At 38.8% G+C, this 20,082-nt stretch overlaps 1 protein-coding gene across 1 annotated transcript in view; it reads right to left on the bottom strand.

Annotated features, from left to right (window-relative positions):
• The window catches only part of PCNX2 (pecanex 2), a 153,628-nt gene that overhangs the window by 14,971 nt on the left and 118,575 nt on the right, over window positions 1-20,082 (bottom strand). Inside the window, exons 26-28 of the mRNA XM_053972346.1 lie at window positions 12,854-13,107; window positions 8,346-8,579; window positions 5,711-5,814 (exon numbers count right to left, since the gene is read on the bottom strand). Of these exons, the coding sequence (XP_053828321.1) occupies window positions 5,711-5,814; window positions 8,346-8,579; window positions 12,854-13,107 (592 nt within the window). The remainder of the gene's footprint in view (window positions 1-5,710; window positions 5,815-8,345; window positions 8,580-12,853; window positions 13,108-20,082) is intronic.

Genomic DNA, 20,082 nt, shown 5'->3' with positions numbered 1-20,082 from the left:
AATGGTGAGTGCAGCCAGCATGGTGAAATATGTGACTATCACCCCCTTTGAAAAGGCTATACATCAGGAAGACTCCTTTCACTTGCCCACCCACCAGACAACATCAGCATACACAGCTGAAACCTTGCCTGGAAAAAAAAAACTTTCTCTACCTAAATATTCTTCCCAGGAAGAAATTTTAAAAGCTACCTTGAACTCTGCATCTAATGATGATCTGTAGTATAGCTTCGCCCCACGTAACGCCCCTTGTATTTGCTCTGAAAAGTTGGCTGGGATGAAGGGAAGAGTAGGCAGGAGAGAGAACTGGTTTTTACATCTTGGTAGGCTCTCAGAGTCAAATCTGAACACCAGAGCAGACAGACAGTTTGCATTCACATCGAAGTGCCTTACGGCCATCAGCACCAGCTAAACAGGCTGCAGGATGTGCTGAAGGCACAGCCAGGACTAGGACAGCCACGCAAACTGCAGCTGAGCATCAGCAGAGGGAGCAGGGGGAAGCACATACAGCTCTCCCTGGGCTTAGGGGAGGCTCATCCATTTGTCATCCCTCTGCATAATAAATTCTCTAACTCAGGGGATTTTTAAGAACAAACATGACTGCTACAAGGAGCAAATCAGTGGTGGCAGTAGTTGTGAGAGGCTGAGAGTCAATTATTTTATGTATTGTATTTTCCACCAGAGCGGTCTGGAGGAGATTGCTGTATTCACAAAACCATGGGCATCTTTTATTCTCCTGACAGTTGTAATGAGGCTTTTGGGTACATTTTGCCTACAATGTGACACTATCTCAAGCCATTACTTCTGTAACATGCAGCCTCCTTAATCCATATAAGATACAGCTCTCGTTATTTTTCCCATTGTTATGCTCTCTCCTGAAGACAATAATGAGATTATTACAAAGCTGTAAAAGTCAACCACTTTGATCTCAGGCCTGACTCTCATCCACTTTGATGTCAGGCCTTACTCAAGGTTGTTGATGTTTTCTTGGCCCACTTTTAACATACCTCAATTAGTAATCTGCTGTAGTTACAGGCTGGTTCAAAATATTTTAAAAACATCTTAAGGTAAAATTACATGTCAAAGAAACAACATTAATCTGTAAGAGACACAACTACAGTATCTGGCAACATTTCCAACCCTCTGAGCTAACAACCTGAAAAGCTGCTGTCACAACTGCAAGCTATTTTACAACAAGACTGGTAGGTGCGTGAGAACCGTCAGCCCCTGGAAGGTGCAGAAAAGCGGGGATTAAGTAGCGCCACAAACACCAGAGGGAGGGCAACAGTGCCAAAGCAAATACTCCTTCCTACTGCACTCCTTACGCTGCTCTGACAGCTGAAACTAAAAGCATTTAGTGCCAGCCTGAAAACAGTATGGATGCAGACTAATGAGCTGGTGAATATCTCTGTGTGTATTTTGCATCTGCAGACCTTCTCCAGTGTCAACTGTAAGTTTATTTAAGGAATAAAGGAATAGGCATGTCTGTGAGCCAGTAATGACCCGAATGTCATAGTTCACCTGAAATATTTTCAGTGGTAGCTCTTCTAATTGGATATTTTGGATGACAGTAGTTGTGAGCTGAGTCGAACTTTTCTGCCCTGCTCAGCTCTGTCAGACATCAAGCTGCACTGTCTGCTTGAACTCCCACCAGCAGTGCAGCACCCTGTGGTGCCATGGTCCATGCCCTCTATGTCTTCCCTTTCCCTCAGATGCTGGGCAGTGCAGTGAGGTGACCAAGTGGGAAGGGGCAAGTGGGGCCAGCTTCTTCCCTGTGTTTCAAAATGAGCAGCAGTTCCTCCAGGCAGAGGCCTTCCCTGGAATGACCTTTTGTCCAAACTGAGCTTGGGGAACCTGAGCAGCCGACCTTGGTAGTGTTGGAAGTATCTGATGAGAGATGCTTTATTGAGAGATTTTTGTATTTTTCCAAATTTGAAATTTTTACTAAATATTTCTTTACTAGTAGCTTTAGTGGCTGAATAGAATTATTCTGTATTTTTTTAACAAATAGACAACTAAACATATCACCCACCTTTGAATAAATTAATGGTAATGTCATGTCATTCTTCAAATTGCATTTTGTGCAGGATGCCTTCTAATGACAGTTTAAAAGAGCAAGTGATTTTCATTGCAATGTTCTGCCTCCTTAATGAATGCATTTATTATGTAATCTAGTGTTAATGTTAGGTTTCTACTGACATTTACATGAACATGTACAGTGAATAATTATTTACATACATTATATAAGAGCATTTCAAATCTTGGTTTACACAGTGACATTTGCTGATTAATAGATTAGACAAAATCATGTGTAAATGAGTGCAAATTGATAGTTTGCATACACAATGTAAACTTGACTCTCAACTCCGTAGTGCACAGCCCACAGTAACATTACCTTTGTTCCACTTCACAGCAGCTAGATGACTGTCACTCCTCCAAGACACAGCAAGGACTAGATTTAGTCCAGAGGAAGTTTCCTACTACCTGCATAGTCACCTCTGAGAACAATACATGAACTGCAGAGCACAGCAGATTCTTGGCTGGTTTGCTTCCACTGAACATCTGAAATGCTTAATACAGTGAGAAGAGTATGATGCTTACTTGGCCCTTACATCTCCAAACTCATCCCAAAAGCTCTAGCAATGTTGTACACGAGATGGTCCACAGAAAGAATTAATAGAAAGTCCTGAGATGACATTCAAGGTACATTCTCAGAGTTTACCAGAGTAATCTAAATCTGTATTTTTGTAATCCAGCATTTCAGCGTGACAAAATATGTTAGGAGCCCTGACTTCTGACAAAATGAGCCACACCCCAAAAGCCAGAGTTATGGAATGGCCTGGGTAAGAAGGGACCTTAAAGATCATCTGGTTCCAACCTCATACATGTGGTACATCTCCCTCTCATACACACATCTGGCTGTGGGACTGCCTGCTTTGACCATTCCTGAGAAAACTAAAACCCTCTTCAGCACTACTAGGCTCCAAAAGGTCCCTGAAATATCACGGCACCTTTTCAAAGAAAAGGACTGTGAAGCATCACGCAAGGAAACATTCCTCCCACTTCTGAGGACCTCAAGTACCTCTGCCCCATGTGACTGAAGGCAGACCTGCAGAAGTCTGAGAGCTGGGGGCAAGGACCAGCAGAACACCCGAGATTGCCCTTGGTGAGAGCTGCTGTGCTTTGCCAAACACAGAGAGAGGAGTGTCTGAAGACAATTCTTGTGAGCACTTCCTTCTGGCCTCATCAGCATCACACACGTTGGACAAAGTCTCCTCCCCCTGGCATGCTTACTGTATAATTGTATTCCTATTGGAGTCTCACTGACTGACTGCTCATTTGTGTTTAAACAAGTTGTGCAGATCTGTCTGATGCAATAAACACCTTTAGTAGGGTGCCCTTCATGCTCAAGTGAATGTATTTGGGGGATTTCTGTTGATAAAGGTCTTGATGTCAGGGGGTATCCACCGTAGTTCTTAGTTAATGATTTCTACTAAATTGGTTTTGTCAGTTAAAATATATATGCTCTGAAAGACAAGAAGAAATGTAATTTACCAAGATAAAGTCATGTTTTGTAGCTGCAGCAATTTATAACTTCAACTGTGCTACTCAGATTCCTTTTATATTTCTCCAGATCCTTCTGACTGTGGAAATGCATTACAGGTAATTTAGCCAGGTGGGGAAGTGACATAGTTTTTCCGCAGTGAAACTTTTCCAGGGAAAGCTTTTGTGAAGTAGCATTGGAAAAGATACTGACAGAAGCTTCCACTTAGTCCCTTTCATGTCGCAAAATACATTTTAAAATACAATGATTTCATACTGCCCTGGAGCACTTGCTTAATAGAAAGAAAACCAGAGCTTAATTATTATTATACAGATTATTATATAGATTATACAGAACAGATTAAAAAAAAAAGAGACAGAGCTGTGCACCTCAGATGACTACCCCAGTTTTTGTCTTTCTGCAGACCTTCCCTCCCCAAGAAAAGTATTTTTAAATATGGAGAGTCCACTTATCAAAAGAGAAGAAGTAATTCAGTTCATTGATATTTGTCAGATTTTGAAAAGACATGATATAGCTGACTCCTGAAATTATTATTAAAATCTTTACAGAACACTATACAAATAATTATGCTCAACATTCATACTTTGCATGTTAAGCTTTGGAAAGCATCTGATAATATTATCCCTTGCATTAGCTACTAACCATGTAAGCCAGTACAAATAGGGGACATTGTTATTGTATCTGTACTAGAGCCAAAGCATTGTAATGAAGATTTTAAGATCCAGTGGAAAGTACATGCAATGTGATGACAGTTTTAGGAAGCTTTTGTGTTATTTTCAGATGAATTCCTAATATGGCTGTGACCTATCTATTGCAGGCGCAGATCAAAATAACTTTAATCTTTTCTCGAACAAATATAAATGCACATAAACTTTCCCATCATGCCCCCAAACTCTAAAATTTGTATCATCAAAAAAAATAGGACAATTTAAAAAATACCAATTACTTACCTACCTAACATCACACTAATTTGAGTGAATAGGAATGAAGGGAGAAGAAATGCAGCCCAGAGGAAAACTACTACAGGAAGGGAATGTGCAAAGACTAGTAGAAAAGAGATGACAAAAGCCACTTTAGAAAGCAGAAATCAGCAGCACAACAAGAAATAAGCCACGTGAGCCACAAACATTTTGCATGGAAGGCATAAAACAAAATGTTATAAAGTCTCAACAGATAACAAAGCTAGAATGAATATTTTAAAATGCTGTTTTAACAAAATGCATTCAAAATCACACATGCTGTCTCTGTTTGCTTGTTAGTAAGACAAATCCTCTCTAAGGAGCATGTTGATAGAGGTCTAGGTAGCTTTGCTCACCATTCTGTGCCAACACAGCAAGGTCACTTAGAAGCTGTATTTATTCAGCTTCTCCATTGTTACTAAACTCCTGTGCACACAGAGGGTTCAAATAAATCTAATAAACCCCTAAAATTATGTGGGAAGTAAAACTCCATTAAAATAATCATTATTTCATTAATAAAATGCCTCATCTATAGCACAGTGTAAATTATACTGTATAAAACCGAAACAACTCAGAACTCTCAGTGAAAATGGAAGAATCCCTAATGAAAAGATGAAGAGCATATTTAGAAACAATATCAGCAAAGCATATTTTAATTAACCAGACTTCCTAGGAAGAAGTGTTTAGAATGAATGAACAAATGAGCAAGGTAGAGTGAGAACAGACAAAGCTGCAGCCTCAGGAGATGAGAGGTTGTCCCTTCCTTAGCTGCCAGAATGAAGTGGCACAGTGAACAGGAATACACCGCTGATGAATACAGAGAAGAACCCTTATTCATTTATTATTATTTAGCTAACTACAACTCAGATGACAGTAGTTTCTTCCTCTTCTGTAGATTTCTTCCTTCTACTGGAATGCCAGAGGAAGAACAGCATTCCAATAGCCAGGCATGAGTGAACACAAGCAATAACCATTGGTATCCATTCTTTCAATCACAAATTCTGCTTTGCCCTATAAAATAATTAGTTATTTAGCCAACCCCAAAGAAAAAGATGACCAGGAATGACAGAAAACATTTTATGGAGGAATGAGATTTTACCTTGATCTAATCTTGAGATCCCACATAACGTGAAAAAAGGCAAATAGGTCTTTGTTTTAACATGAGGAAAACAGGATTCCTAAAGCTTACCTGATGGCCATATTGTGAGATGCGGTTCCCAAAGCTCTCCGACCCAGTATACACAAGGCAAAGGAAAGTGTCACTAGAGGAGAATCCTCATCGCTGTCCAGGTGCTACAAAGTTTTAAGATTAGCACGTTACTCTAAGTGCAAACATCACATTTAAAAGCACCACACATAGTGACATTCATAACATCTGCATGTGCCTGGACCTGCACACCAAAACATTCTTTGCAAATAAACAGACCAAGAAGGAAGACCATCACCATCAGAGGATTTTTGCAAAATGCAAGCTTGTTTTGCCCACTGGCTGGAAACAGAACATTTCATTCTCAGGTAGTGAGATCCCAAGGGAAAGGAGCTTTGGTGGTGGTGATGTTTTATTGTGGGATTTTTGTTTGCTTCCACTCCTCCCAGATCTGACATTCTAAACTGGAGGTTCCTCATTGTTGGGAGACACTGCAATTGGAGACAGCCAAAATCCTTTTCATGGAACACAGTTTCTGTGAAACCTTACCACAGATTTCAGAAGTACAATACCTTTGGAAAAGTTCAGAGGCATACACTTTCAGTAAATAACAGTATCTATCTAAATGGTTGATGACACTGACTGCCCATTTTAACAAGCACTCAAACACATACTTATTTATGTAAATGTACTATTTACATAAATAGTAAAATTTATGTTTACTAGCTCAGGAGAGGTTTTTTAATGAAATTTTCACAAAGAAAACCTTGCTACCATGCAGGAGGAAAAAAACTGGAACAACCCCTCATGCATGTTAATCTTCAGGAGGATACATGCATCCATGCAATGAGTGATTTCTTACAGCTTTCTTTGACTCCAAAACTGAAGCCAATTATAATGGAGAAATGTAGCTCCTTCTATAAAATATATTGATTTTCTGGGTTATGTGTAGAGTGAACTTGGAGTTTTTTATCCCACCTCTTACATGAACTGTGCTTCTCTATAATCAATGAATTAAAAAACAAAGGTAAAATATGTAACAAAAAGATAAATGTATGTGTGTGTGGCACCAGTGCAGGCATTAATTTGCCTTTTGAAACCTAACTTACATGTTTCAAGTCTATTGGCATCCCTAAATCTATTATTGAATTTGAAAATCTAAGGCAGAGAACAAGGGGAAAGGCATCAATTAACAGTGGCTTTCCCTGCACCATGCAATTCTTTGTGCATCAGACCTTGGGAGCTGAGACATGGAGATGAGAAAAAAAAGAAGTGAAGTATTCCCAGTAGGAGGAGATGGTGTTTTGGAAAGGGCTTAGACGACAATTCAATGAAAACAATATCAATATAATGATATGCAGGGGAATTGGTGGAATGGTACTCAGCATCAGAGACATGAGAAGGAACCAAAGTGGAGCAGAAATATTCAGTGATGTTTCAGGAAAGATTCAGTGATGTTATACCAGGTAAGGTCAGCAATGGGACATGCGGTCTGTGATCCCGAGTGGAAAAATGCACAAATACAGCACATCGTGGCCAGGAAAGAGACACTTCTCCACTTTTGCTACTATCAGCAATAATCAGAAAACTAGATGGAGGCAATATGCTTGTTTGAAACTGTATTCTCCCTCTGGGCTATTTTGACTATTCCATGGAAATACAGTAGTGCATTTCTGACAAATGACTGCTGACCATCAGTAATCTTAGTGGCTCAGAGCACGCAAATGCACACCTGCACATCTGCCCTTGACCTTCCAGAGCTGTAGTGGTTGCACACAGTTCTGTGGTGTGATTCATGTTTGAGTCACGAGCTGTCAGAGGTGACCTGTGCCAGCAGGGAGCGTGCCATGCACTCCCCTACCATCCTGCAACTACACACAAATATAAACAAATTTCTGAAAAGGATACACAGACATCACAGACATTTGGCAAATGTAATAACCATTTGCAACACTGAACTGTAATTCTCTGATGACATTCTCTGAATGGAGTCTGCTCTAGCAGTACTTCTGTAAGCACTTGATATATCTGTGCTTTCTAGAGCTGATGAAATTAACATTGTTGGAAATTTGCATAGTAAAGAATTGGTTCCATATTCAAAGACTGACACTCCTTAAGACTCCAGTTTTTGCACATGGGTAGTTTCCAAAATATGCTTTTTCCATTCCACAAAACCTGTTTTCCTTTTATATTAAAGCCAAAAGCTTATATGAAATAAATTTTATTCTACTAATCCTGAGCAAGTAAAAGAGCAGCCATGCACCATTTCACTCATATCCCAAGAAATGTCACTATTGGACACGAAATGAGTACACAGAAGCTTGGTAAGTTCAAAAGAGAAAAAGAAACAGTTTTATTTAAACATCTGCTATTTATAGAATTCAAAAGGTGACTGTGGATTGCAGGATGGAATTACCACCTCTCCAACCACACTGGTCTAAAGATTAATCAGTCATTTCTCTCCACCCACAGAGAAATGTGTAAACTATTCTATTTATACATGAAATTGTGTGGGAACTCTGACTCTCAAATATGTAAACATTATCAGAAGGCTAAAGAAGTTTTATGAAAACTTTAAAATTTTCAAAAGAACTATAAAAGAAAACTTAACACTTTTAAAAATCAGGGCAACACTAAAACTAATACTACTAAAAAAAAAACCAAAACTGACACGTACCTCCACCCTTTTCCTGGCACAGAACTGAATCCAGTCCAGATAAACACTGCAGAAGCTAGCTCTTGTTATTCCTTGGAGACATGGAACATAATCTTCATCTATGTTAACATTAAACATTGCAAGGTCACGTTCAATATAATGCCACTTTGCATATGGCTGCAGTATCTTTTGGATGGATTCATCTTTTATCCAGTCCAGGATTTTGGGAGAACTTGCTGTAAAGTATATTATACTCTGTTGACAAAATGTACAAACGTTAGTCACTCTGAACTCTGATTAAAGCAAACATATTTTACACAGAAGAGAATAAGCCAAATAGGACCCTGTTATGAACTGTAATAGTATAGCTATTTCTTACATTTTACTGCTTAGCATGATTATTGCTTCACAAAAGTATTCAAGTTAAAAAGATGACAATTTATATTGATAGCAGACAATAGAAAAAGTAGTATTTTTAATATCTTTCTGCCTTCCAGGAGAATCCATACAATGATAGGAATAGAGAGTTCCACCATTAAACATGTCAATATTAGTGGGATTCTAGAGTCTATCACTGAGAAGGTGATATCAATAACAGCTTAGGCATGTTTTGAAAAAACAGTAGTAGATGGTCCCATCCTCAAAATAGGGCATTCTTTTTCCTCAGTGGACTTACTGTTTTCTGGAGATGATGCTTTCCTAATTCTTTATTAGCCACAAAGATGAGATGTAACAGATGTGTATGACCCAAGTCTGTTATTTGTCAATGCAGCAGGTAAAGAATAATAGATTTTTTCTTACTTGTTGGGTTAAAAAGCTGGTAACTGATGTAACTGAGTTTGCTTTTAAAGCACTGAAGGAGGAGGAGCATTCAGCAGGGGCTCTTTAACCAAATACATAAATGTTAGAAAGCAGCAACAAAAGTATCTCATATCTGTACCTGAGTTTCTAAGATTTTCTAACTGCTCTCTCTGGACACATTAAAATAATAATAAATAAAAAAGTAATAAAAAAAATCTATACAAACACAACTTAGAGCATATTTTCAAAAGAATATGAAACTTAAGAAGTTCCAGTGTGTTCTATCAGCAGGAAAGTCCCATTATAATGTTTTATAATATTAATTTAGAGTTGGATACCAAAGCAAACAAGTAGCAAGTATACACGGCTGAAGATGATGGGTAAAGTAGTTGTACTTTACCCAGTCAATGGAAATAGTGCTAAGCAAATAAATGTACAAAAATAATATATGATGGATTACATAGGACAGAAGCACTACCAGCCCTTTGAAAAACCCCAGATGCTCTCCATAGTTTAATTTTCAAATTGTACAAAAGTAAGAGAAGAATCAAGCTTCAGAGGAAAAAGACAAGTCAGACAGATACAGATAGGATCGACCCTTCATTTCTTGGCATGGGGAGAACAATACACTTCTTAAAAAAGATTCATGCAGAAACAATAGGAGCTGAAAACACAGTACTCAGCAAATACACAGACTTCTTGAATACTAAAAGATGTTTAAATAAGAATATATTGAGAAGAGATGGAAGAGGCACAAGGGAAAAATATCACAGTAGTTGTGCAGGAAATTATTTCAAAATATATGCAGAAGGGCTACAGGAGCTGACCTACTTTATTTGTGGGGAATAAAAATCCTTCCATAATAAGAAATGTATGCATTTCTAGGCTGTCAATGAAACTGCAAATGAAATAAATGTGATTTAGGAATAAGATGCTCAGTGCAACTTGTTTTTTAAAAGACCAATACAGTAATTATTCTTGAAGGATAGAAGAACTAAAACAAAGCATACATTCTCTTTGTTGATTTTTGAGATAGAGTTTGCTTTTTTTCTTACCCTCATCTGTGTTTACAAAGAAGCTGATTCAGCTGGGAAAAAAATCAGACTTGCAATCAGACACAGAAACAACAAAATCTTCTGTCACCTAATTAAATTCTGCTCTTGGTAACTCTTACAAGATATGTTTTATGCACGAGTACATCCTCAGCTATATGGCATTTCTGAAACAATATAGTAAATATTTACAACATTGTAAGCCACAGAGAATAAACCAGAAACACTCCAAATGCTCAATGCAATGGAAGTGCAGTTCCTGCAGAAACTCCAGCATAAGTGATTTTTGAGTTTGTGTTTTATGTGACCTGAATACTGCCTTATCTATAGTTCTTCTTGCAATTACTTTCATACTGTTAAAAAGAAAGCACGAAAGACTTTAGAATGTTCACAGTGAAACTGCACAGGGTCTTGATCTAGATTCCCCCAGAAGAAAGAGCTGGGAAAGGAATCAATTCTCACCTCTCTGTCTGATACTGTTTAGTTGGAGGCAAGCATTAAATAAACAGGAAAAAAGCGGATCTAATACATATTATAATCTTCTCACTTTCCAAGGCTGTACTAAAGATTTTAGCAAATCTTTTTAAAGCCCCTGTTTATGGAAAAAAAATAATTACTTTAAAAATACAAGGAGAAAATATCCAGAGAACTTTCTTTTGGGAAGTGACATTCTAGAGAAGAGATTTCCTGAGTGCACCCTCCCTTCACTAAAGTGAGCTCCAGGCCAGGCTAATACTGAAGGTGCCAAATGGTTATTATTATCTTCTGTTTGTTCTTCCCTAAAAAGAGAAGTAGATTAAAAAGACAGACAGCCTGAGAATGAAGACCGACCTTTCTGAGAATAAAGCTCTGTCAGTGCAATATAATAATACTGGCTCAACTAAATCCAACAACAAGAGATTTGATTTTCATGCTTTCAGAGCCATCAGTAGTGCACATGAGCTCTGCATAGAGCGGAGATGGAGCCACAGCACACCTCAGTGATGTGGAGAGCATTTAACCCACTCCCTTCTACTCCAAACAGGATCAACTAACCACACCTGTATCGCATGGGATGGAAGTCTGTCTAAGCCATCTTACCTATGTCAGCTGCTTCTCACGTGTGTCCAGAACCAGAAGCTCTAAATACCTTTCAGTTAAGTTCTTACATCCCATGTGGTGAACCTCACACTTCCCACAACTCCTCCATGTATTAATTCATTTTAAGGCACAAAAACAGTTCCAGTATATAAAGCAAAATTCTTCACTGTTTTAAACTAATAAGATGCTGATTTGATTGCAGCTTAGACTGGGATTTTTTCAATCTCATTCCCCATCAAAAGCTGAGTCATTTGCCAGCTTGCACCAGTTTATGTTCCAGTTATTCAGGTTACCTTGTAAAGTAAAGCAAACCAATTGTGGCAATATACTCATTAAAGAAGAGTTGGGTTTTTGTTTTGTGGTTTTTTTTAGCTTAAAACAATTTGCTTTAAAACCATTTATAGCCACAAACACCACTTCTAAAATGAAAAAAGTCATGCTCACATGCAGTTTTATTTCTAATTAGTTTATTAAACAAAGCAGGTTGGTTACCAGGCAGTACTGCCTATAAAATTATTTATGAAATCCCAGAAGTAATCAACTGCATGATCAAAGCAGCTTTGTAAGGCAATGAGCTTGTTTTTACTACGTTGGTTCGTTTGCAAAAAATGGTGATTAACTTATTTACAACAGGTCTCTCTCTGAAGCTGACAGATTTTTACAATTGTGGAGATGTAAGTAAAAAGAAGATGTCAGGGATGGTTTGGAGCTTTAGCAACTGGCTTCATGGCAGTACCAGTGGCATAGCAAGCAGCACTGCTGTTTCAGTAGAAGACTATAAAGCTCAACAAATTCTTCATTTTCTTGATTGGGAACTGTTTTGGCAGAGGATGAAGATGTCTTGCTAGACTATAAGGTTCAATTATTTTGACAAATTAGTATCTGTGTGGCTATGGTGATCTTAATAACAATGCAATAATAGGAGTGGTATAAATGAACTGATGTGTAATCAATGTAATAAACCAACATCAAATGTGTTGTGATATATATTTAAACCAGAAGGTAAGTAGGGGGTTTGCACTACTAAAAAAAGTACATTTGAGAAACAGCTCTTCAGAAGTTTCCCAAGAACTTTATGCTTGTTTTGTACCTTTTTTGTACCTTTCTTTTGTTTTCCAGAAAAAAAAAAAAAAAAGAAAGAAAGAAACAGTGGAAAGATGTTAGTTAGTGAAGTGTTGTAAGAACATACGAACATAAGTAAGAATACTTTGCCTGATTTTATCACTACAGGATGGTAACTCACCTTCTTGATCTCCACTGAAGGATGCCTGCCATTTTCTGTACTAACTGTAAGTATAAGTGATCAGAATTGAATTTAGTAAAGGGAGACATCAATTAATTATCCCTATTCCAGTGGAAGGTGTCCCTGCCATAGGAGGAGGGTTGGAACTGGATGATCTTAAGATCAAACCAAATGATTCTATGGTTCTATGATATGGTTCTACGGTGACTATCAAGTCAGTTTGACTGCCAGACTGTAGAGCAGATGGATAAACATAAAGCAAAAAACTTCAAATGCTCTTTCTTCTGTAGACAAACAGCATTATATTTGACAAACCTGCCTAGGAACAAAGTGCACTTGAGCAAATAGTTTACCTTGATATAGTATCTGATAAGGATTCTGCGCAGATCAAACACTTGCAGCATTGTGGCAGCGTTGTTGTCAATGATGCTGTATCCCTCCAGGATGTACTGAGTCCGTGTGATCTCCCACGTCAGCCAGCGCAAGTTAAAGGCTGCATTGCAGGACAGCAGGTGAGGCAAGTGCCCAGGCTTACAACAGCAGCAGCCTTCATTGTCTTCATCTCCTTCTGTTATAGCTTCCACCTCTCTCTGCTGGCAGTATGTCCCTTGGCAGCGAGAAAAAGAGAGCATGCTGCCAGTTATTGGGGGAGGAGGAAACAAAGGATGTCTTGCAAGCTCACATTCAAAGTATGTTTGAAGGTTGTATGCACTTACAAAAATCTAAAAGAACGAACTACGGCAACAAACTCCATGTGAGCCACGTGCAGCAGCATATAAAGGGCTGTACATTACTCATTTACTACTATCACTTATAAAAGCCAAAAGGGCCTGATCCAATGTTCTAGTTCTAATGGGTTCTGAGCTGAGCCAAACTACAGACCATAGCTTCTGCCTTCATAAAAATTCACCAAGAAGCAATTCTAAAGAGTCTCGCTCTGTAAGGCACATTAAGTAAATTGATCCAAGTCTCAGTCTGCTTATTCAATTGACATAGTAGACCGAAAGAAAGATTTTAGTGAGTCAGAGCACTTGTAAAATCTGGGTTTTAGCAAACTATCTTGGAAAGCAGGTTCTAAAATAACATCTACTGGGTTGTTCTCTCTCCCACTGGAGTAAAAGCTACTCTGGATCAAACATCTCTAATGAACAGCACATCACAAGAACAGAACAGCTTTCTAATTAGTCTATTACACAGGCTTTAGATCAAAGTAGAGCAAATTTTTCTAAAAAGGATATGTTACCTCAAAAAGAAGTCATGAGGCAGATGCAGAAGCAATAATGCAGACTCTGCATTTTTATTTCCTGTGCTGTGCACACTAGATGGTCAAGCCAAGCCCTTGTGGATTTGAGATCTATGAATGCAGTTTCTGTACTACGTAGGGCACTACTAATGGAAACGGAGGCAGATACCCATGTGCTCCCCCCAGTATTCTCAGAATACATAAGTTTCATGTTCTTGATCTATGCTTCTTTTAAAATTTACTCTCCATAGGCTGCTGCAGAACTTACTCCCCACTGAGTTTGTACATAAACTATCTTTCAAGGGCATGTCCTGTGATCCAAGTTACACACCTTGCACAAGACTTCTGCCAGAGGTTCAGTATCACCCCACAGACTGCTGACTCCATCAACTTCTAAACAGACTTGACAGGAGAGGTAGATGTGAGACTGCACTGCAGTTCAACAGCTCCCTCTCCACCAGGACCAACAGACCTGTTGTGTCACTGTAAATGGGAGAAGAATTTGGCTGTGTTCATCACCTGAACATTCAGCCAGGAAAGAACACAGTGCCAGTTTCAATTCGCTGCAGTCTGCCAGCACCCCAAAAGAGAGCCTGGAGCAGCGCAGCATCCCAAAGGCCTTTCTGTGGATCATGATGACAACTGCTGTGCTCCCAACTGTCTGTTCCAATCCCATCACAACTCTCTGGTCAACAACCTGCGACCTTCAGTTTGTATCATCAGAAGTAGCATCTAGACTATTCCTTTCTCCTCACTAAGAAAAACCTTTCAAAACACAACAAAATATGCTAAAGTATGGGTTATCACTTCTTTTTTTGCCTGTGCATCTGGTAAAATTTGTGCAGCAAGCAAAACATACAAGTAAAAAAGAAGAGAAAAATCCAAAGAAAATGCATGAGAAAAACCAGGATCGTAGCCCTCAGAGATGAAGGAAATAAATTCAGTATTTTCCAGGGTTTTCTGTTCAGTTTGCCATGAATGAAAATTTACACTGTGAACTCAGTGTTGCTCACCCACTGATATGCATTCCTCCTTAGACTTTAGGGATATACAATATGAAAAATTATTAAAAGTCTTCAGGTCATTCAAATATAAACATCTTGCCTTTCAGTATTGCCAAGTACAAAACATGACCTATTAGTCTGACATTTCCAGTTGCACTGGACATGAACTGGACTGCTTCTGCTTCATATTTCACAGATTTCTACATGAACTAACACTTACTGCTCGACAGCAAAAAAACCAAGAACTGCTCTGGGTCAGCAGATGCTTCTGTAAAATCAAGTCAGAAGATATCATATTCAAACTGAAGTAGGGAAAACATTCCTTTGTACATTGCTTGAAAAGAGTAAAGCAAATGCTCCATGCTGGTGCTGTTACTATTGCTGTTATATTTATTTTTGAAATTTTAAAGATCTTTCAGTATTACACTGAACTTAAAAGAAGATACATCTTCATCCCAGGTGCAAAATGAAGTATTGCCAAATGTTTGCAAGTGATGGAGAATGAAAAATACAATGAACAACTGTCCTTGATCCCTCTACAACAAGATTTAAAGATGCCTTTTCCCAGTCTATGTAACTATTAATATATTTTTTTTTCTTTTGGTATGGAAGTATCAAATTTTATTTCTGTGCTTTTTATTTATTTTATTTTTCTATATATTTTACTTTTTAATGTTTTTTATTTTATTTTTATTATTTCTATACTTTACTCTCTTTACTACCTCTTTCAATAAATGCCAAATATTATTACTGTAGTTTCTGTAATTACTAGTTTTCTTAGGGGACATATTTTGTAAAATTCAGGGCCAAGGAAGCTGGAAAGACAAAGAAAAGGTGAATTCAAGAGACCTTCAATGTTTAAAGGAAACTGTCATCACATGCATCACAGAAGATGATGCCAGAACATTATTTGCATTTTTAGCTAATTCTACAGGTTAAAATGCCTCAAAGTTGTCTTTGCTAGGTAATTTTAATCAGCTAGAGTTAAAATTATACTACAGGGGGTGCAATCAATGCTGAACTCGAGGAGCAAGAGTCATTCTAAGAGAAACTGTGTTATTACAAAACCTATACGAAACAACCAAAGGAGTTCATGTGGTTGTTTTACGGATTTATTGCAAAGAATAAACTGAAGTGCCCGTCAACATCTGGTAAACAAGCACTTGATTAACAAAACCCGTCTGATGGACTTGGGCACTACCACCTTGGGGATTTGGTGTCCTCATTGCTTGTGGAGCATCTGGATTGTCCCTCGTAATGGTGTAACCTGAGTCATGGCCAGTGCTCTGACAAAACACGAAATCCTCATTCCTGTTAATAAGTTGCCGCCGTGCCCACCCTGAAGCTCCCTGGCTTCACCTGCCCGGCCGAGGCACGGTCAGCTGCAGGGGACACTCCCCTGTGTCTCAAGGAGAGGCAGGGAGCGGCTAAGACAGAGCGCTATGCTGTCTGCCTGTATGGAGAAAAGGCAACATCTGAGGAGGTAATGAGGGAGTCGACTCAAGGCCGGGGAAACAGTCTCAGGTTTTAATCTGAGCTCCGAGGAGCTCCGAAGGCCAGAGCATCCGACACCCAAAAGTGCCCTTGATGCTTTCGCAACAGCTCAAATACCTGGGCGGTAACCAGGGGGAAGGGACGCCCATTCACCAATGGGGGATTTGAGGGAGTGGAAGGTGGAAGGAAAGACAGATACATAAACCAATGGGGGAAGTTCAAGGGAGGGACCCCTGGCCCTCGTCTACTCACTTGACGCCCAAGGTGGAAGATTCTGGGAGAGTGGGATGAGGAGTCAAGTGATGGACAGGGCACCAGGGAGGGGACAGGGCACTGAGCATTTTCAGGGAGATTGGCATTGAGGGAAGGCAGGAAAGCTTGGGGTGGAACCATTGGGAGAAAATGGGGGGTGAAGGGGCAAACCATTACAGAACTGTTTCAGAAATATAAAAACACAATACAAAAATAAGTATTTCCAAACAACATCTACTAAAAGGACTCAAGTCCACAAAGACAACATTCAGGCTTGATACTCAAGTACATGTTGGTTCCCTTCTAATTCCTGCAGTCAGTTCTAGAGCAACTGCCAGAAATTTCCTCTCAGCTTTAATGGAGCCTTGCCTTAGTCCTTAATGCACTGGCTGGATTTCAATGCCAGATTGGCAGTTTACTGTAAAATTTCATTTACCAGTGCATACATCAATCCTTTTTGGTTCATTACTCCAGACACTGGTACTGCAGAGACTAAGACCATGTGCTCAGCTTTATGTGTTGAGCCAGAAGGGACAGGACACAGTAAATGAAGGCAAGCATTTTTGTCTGTCTTTTACAGAAGGCTGGCCCTGGATTTTTCTTGCATATGCTATAAGCTGATGATTTTAATGACAATTTTTATGTTGCTTCTCAAAAAATTAGCAAGTTCAAGCAATTCTGTGAGAATTATTCACAAAACCAAGGAGCAGGGAACAGAACGTGCACTTCACTTTTGCAATTTAATTAAGTGTAGTACCATTAAAGATTAAAATACAGGAAAATGTTTTCACTAGTAATTAGTAATTTCAAAATCTGAGGGAAAACATTTTTTTTACATTTCCTTCTGCAGTAGAAGGAAAATAATCTCATGCACTTCACTCAAGTTTAGTCATTCACTCTGACCCTTGCTAGTACAGATGTGACCAATTCATTTGTAAGACATCTGACACTGGAGAGTTGCCAAAAGTCCATCAATGTAAAAAAAATGTGCCAGCTGAACAAAGCAAGGTCAGCCTGTGTGAGCTCAGGAGAAAGCCAGGGTGAGAACTCTTTGTATTTTCCTGACACACCAGGATTTCAGGACAGACGTGTGATCTGCCAGAATGATTTGACCTAAATGGAAATGAGAAAATTGAAACTGAAGACTAATCTTGCTTCAAAAGGATAAAATACACCTAATTGAATGATCACTCAGCCTTCTAGAATTAAAAGGCTGAAACCATAGTGTGCTTTTGAATTCAATTTTGAAAACTCAGTAAGTGAAAAGCATTTTCCGGTATCTGAGAGGCCAGCAAGAAAAATCCATTACACAACCACATACTAGAAGTATTCTAGGAGCAGTTTTAATTTCCATAAAACACTTTAGTTTAACAACACATCCAGAATAGGGACTAATTATTGCGGCTGAAGGTAGTAACAGCTTGGGCACTGAGGACTGATGACAAGTAAGGAACCAGGGTGCAAATCTACACAGAAAGGGCTCATGCCCAGGGTAACTCCTTTCCTAAGCCATGCAGAGGTCTCTTCACAGATGACTCCACACAAACACCTGGCTGCCCACCATTTGTTTGGCAAAACTGAGCACAAGAATGTCTTACTAATAAATGCATTACAGTAGAATTATCTGGCTCTGCTTCAACAAGCTTATGCTACAAATCCAAGTATTCCCAAATTCTGATGGATAAGGCTTCTTCTCAACCAGCATTTATCTTCTGTTCAGGATAGTAGTTTAACAAGCAGTAAGTTATCACACACAAAAAAAAAAAAAAAAAAAAAAAGCACAGTGAGCATAATTAGAGTCTTGGAAGGCCATCCTCTATTGAAACACACATCAGATGTGGTTCTAGAAACACAAAAAACCGAATACTTCAATGAGGAATGAACTGAGCTCACAAATGGAAAGTCATGAACCTCAGAATTAGACACATTCTGGAAACCTGCAACTTTTTTGGCTCCTTCCTGCTCTTTTGCTTGTGGAACTGGGATAAAGAACAGTAATTTATAGGTTCTGCTAGTCTCAGCTTGTTTCAAAGAAAAATTTCAGGACTTAAAAAACAGTATCAATTCCTCAAACATCAAAGCTGTTAGGTATAAAACTGTGGTTTGGCTTTCAGCTCCTTCAGGCATTTGTATGTCTGAAAAACAACCTGGTTTTCAAACCAGATCAGTTGCTACAATAACAGGCATCCCCTCTCCTCAGAAACCTTTCCTTTTCTCGGCCCACAGAGGCACACTAAGAAAGGCCACGTGGAGGTAGCATTCTCCAAAGATGTTTGTTGTTAAACTTGCAGCTATGAAATACCTCAAAAACCTCTCGTGTCACATCCTCTGCAGCGCAATGCAAGAGGCAATATTTTGGTTTTGGCAAAGATATTTTCTCAGTAAAAAGGCTGCACTGCATTTAACATTTTCCTTCTTTCCAGAAGTCTTCTCCAGTGCACCCATAAATACACATAAAATTGTGAAAGGAAGAAAAAGGAAAAAGATATCAAATATTTATTCTAGTACGTGCTACTGAAACTATTCTAAGCCTATTTGAAATTTATAGACAGCTTCCATTGTTGGAGCATCATTGTACACCTAGAAAGGCTTATACATCACCAAGATTAAAGAAACCCCTTTGCATCCTTTCTGTCCATGTTTCTAGTATTTCCAAGAATTGTGTCTCTCAGTTTTTGCTCTTTCCCACAAACACTGCACTTTTGGTTTTTAACCTTTTCTCCCAAGGGATGTGTCAAAAAGTGCTGTTTTTCTCCAAACTCTTTGTAATTTATCAATACCTTTCAATGTTCTAGTACATACATTGAACATACCTCAAGTGTGGTCACAGGAAAAACATGAACATGGGCACTTTTATTTCCCAACAACAAGAAATGATTCGTAAAAAAATAAAAGCTGCAACCACTCTTCAAATAAAGAATGATTCTTCCTAGTGCTACAGAGCCTTCAGAAACAAAAATCAAACACAAATAAATGTTCCTTACACTGGTAATGCACTTGCTACTTCAATAAAACTATGCACCACACACATGCTGCAGAAATGAGTAACTGTCCTCATTAGACATCAGTACTGTGCCTAGGGCACACAGCCTGTACTGGCTGCCTTCATACACCATTTTGTGTGGGAAATAAGCACAGAGAGCCCCATGGGCAATCCCATCCTGCTGCCACAGCTGCCTGCCACTGTGTACAATTACCTCTGTGTCTGCTCTGTGCTTCATGCCTTGATCCATATAATGAAGTTCTAAGTGAAGCGTGAATATTGCATGTGCAACATGCAACAAAAAAAATCACAGCAGAGATTTAGAAATTTGTTAAATGACTGAAGAATACTGTGCAGGATTTAGAAAACAGCTCCTGAAGACTTCAGCAACACCATCAGTAAGTAGTTTCTACACATGTAATGCTAAATGAATATTCCCCAAAAGACAATCTGTAGACACACAGACTAAACACGAAAACATTTTAAACCTCCCTTGTTCTACAGGGAACTCGTGAGAGGGAGATATTTTGACATTGTTTCTGCTTGTTCCCTAACTGTGGGTTTTCCCATCTCTTCCTTTCAAATTAAATGATATGTTATGTATTT

This window comes from Vidua macroura, chromosome 3 (assembly GCF_024509145.1).
Source record: "Vidua macroura isolate BioBank_ID:100142 chromosome 3, ASM2450914v1, whole genome shotgun sequence".
Classification (NCBI taxonomy): domain Eukaryota; kingdom Metazoa; phylum Chordata; class Aves; order Passeriformes; family Viduidae; genus Vidua; species Vidua macroura.
Note: the sequence above shows the minus strand (reverse complement) of the source record. Positions and strands in the feature narration are given on the sequence as shown.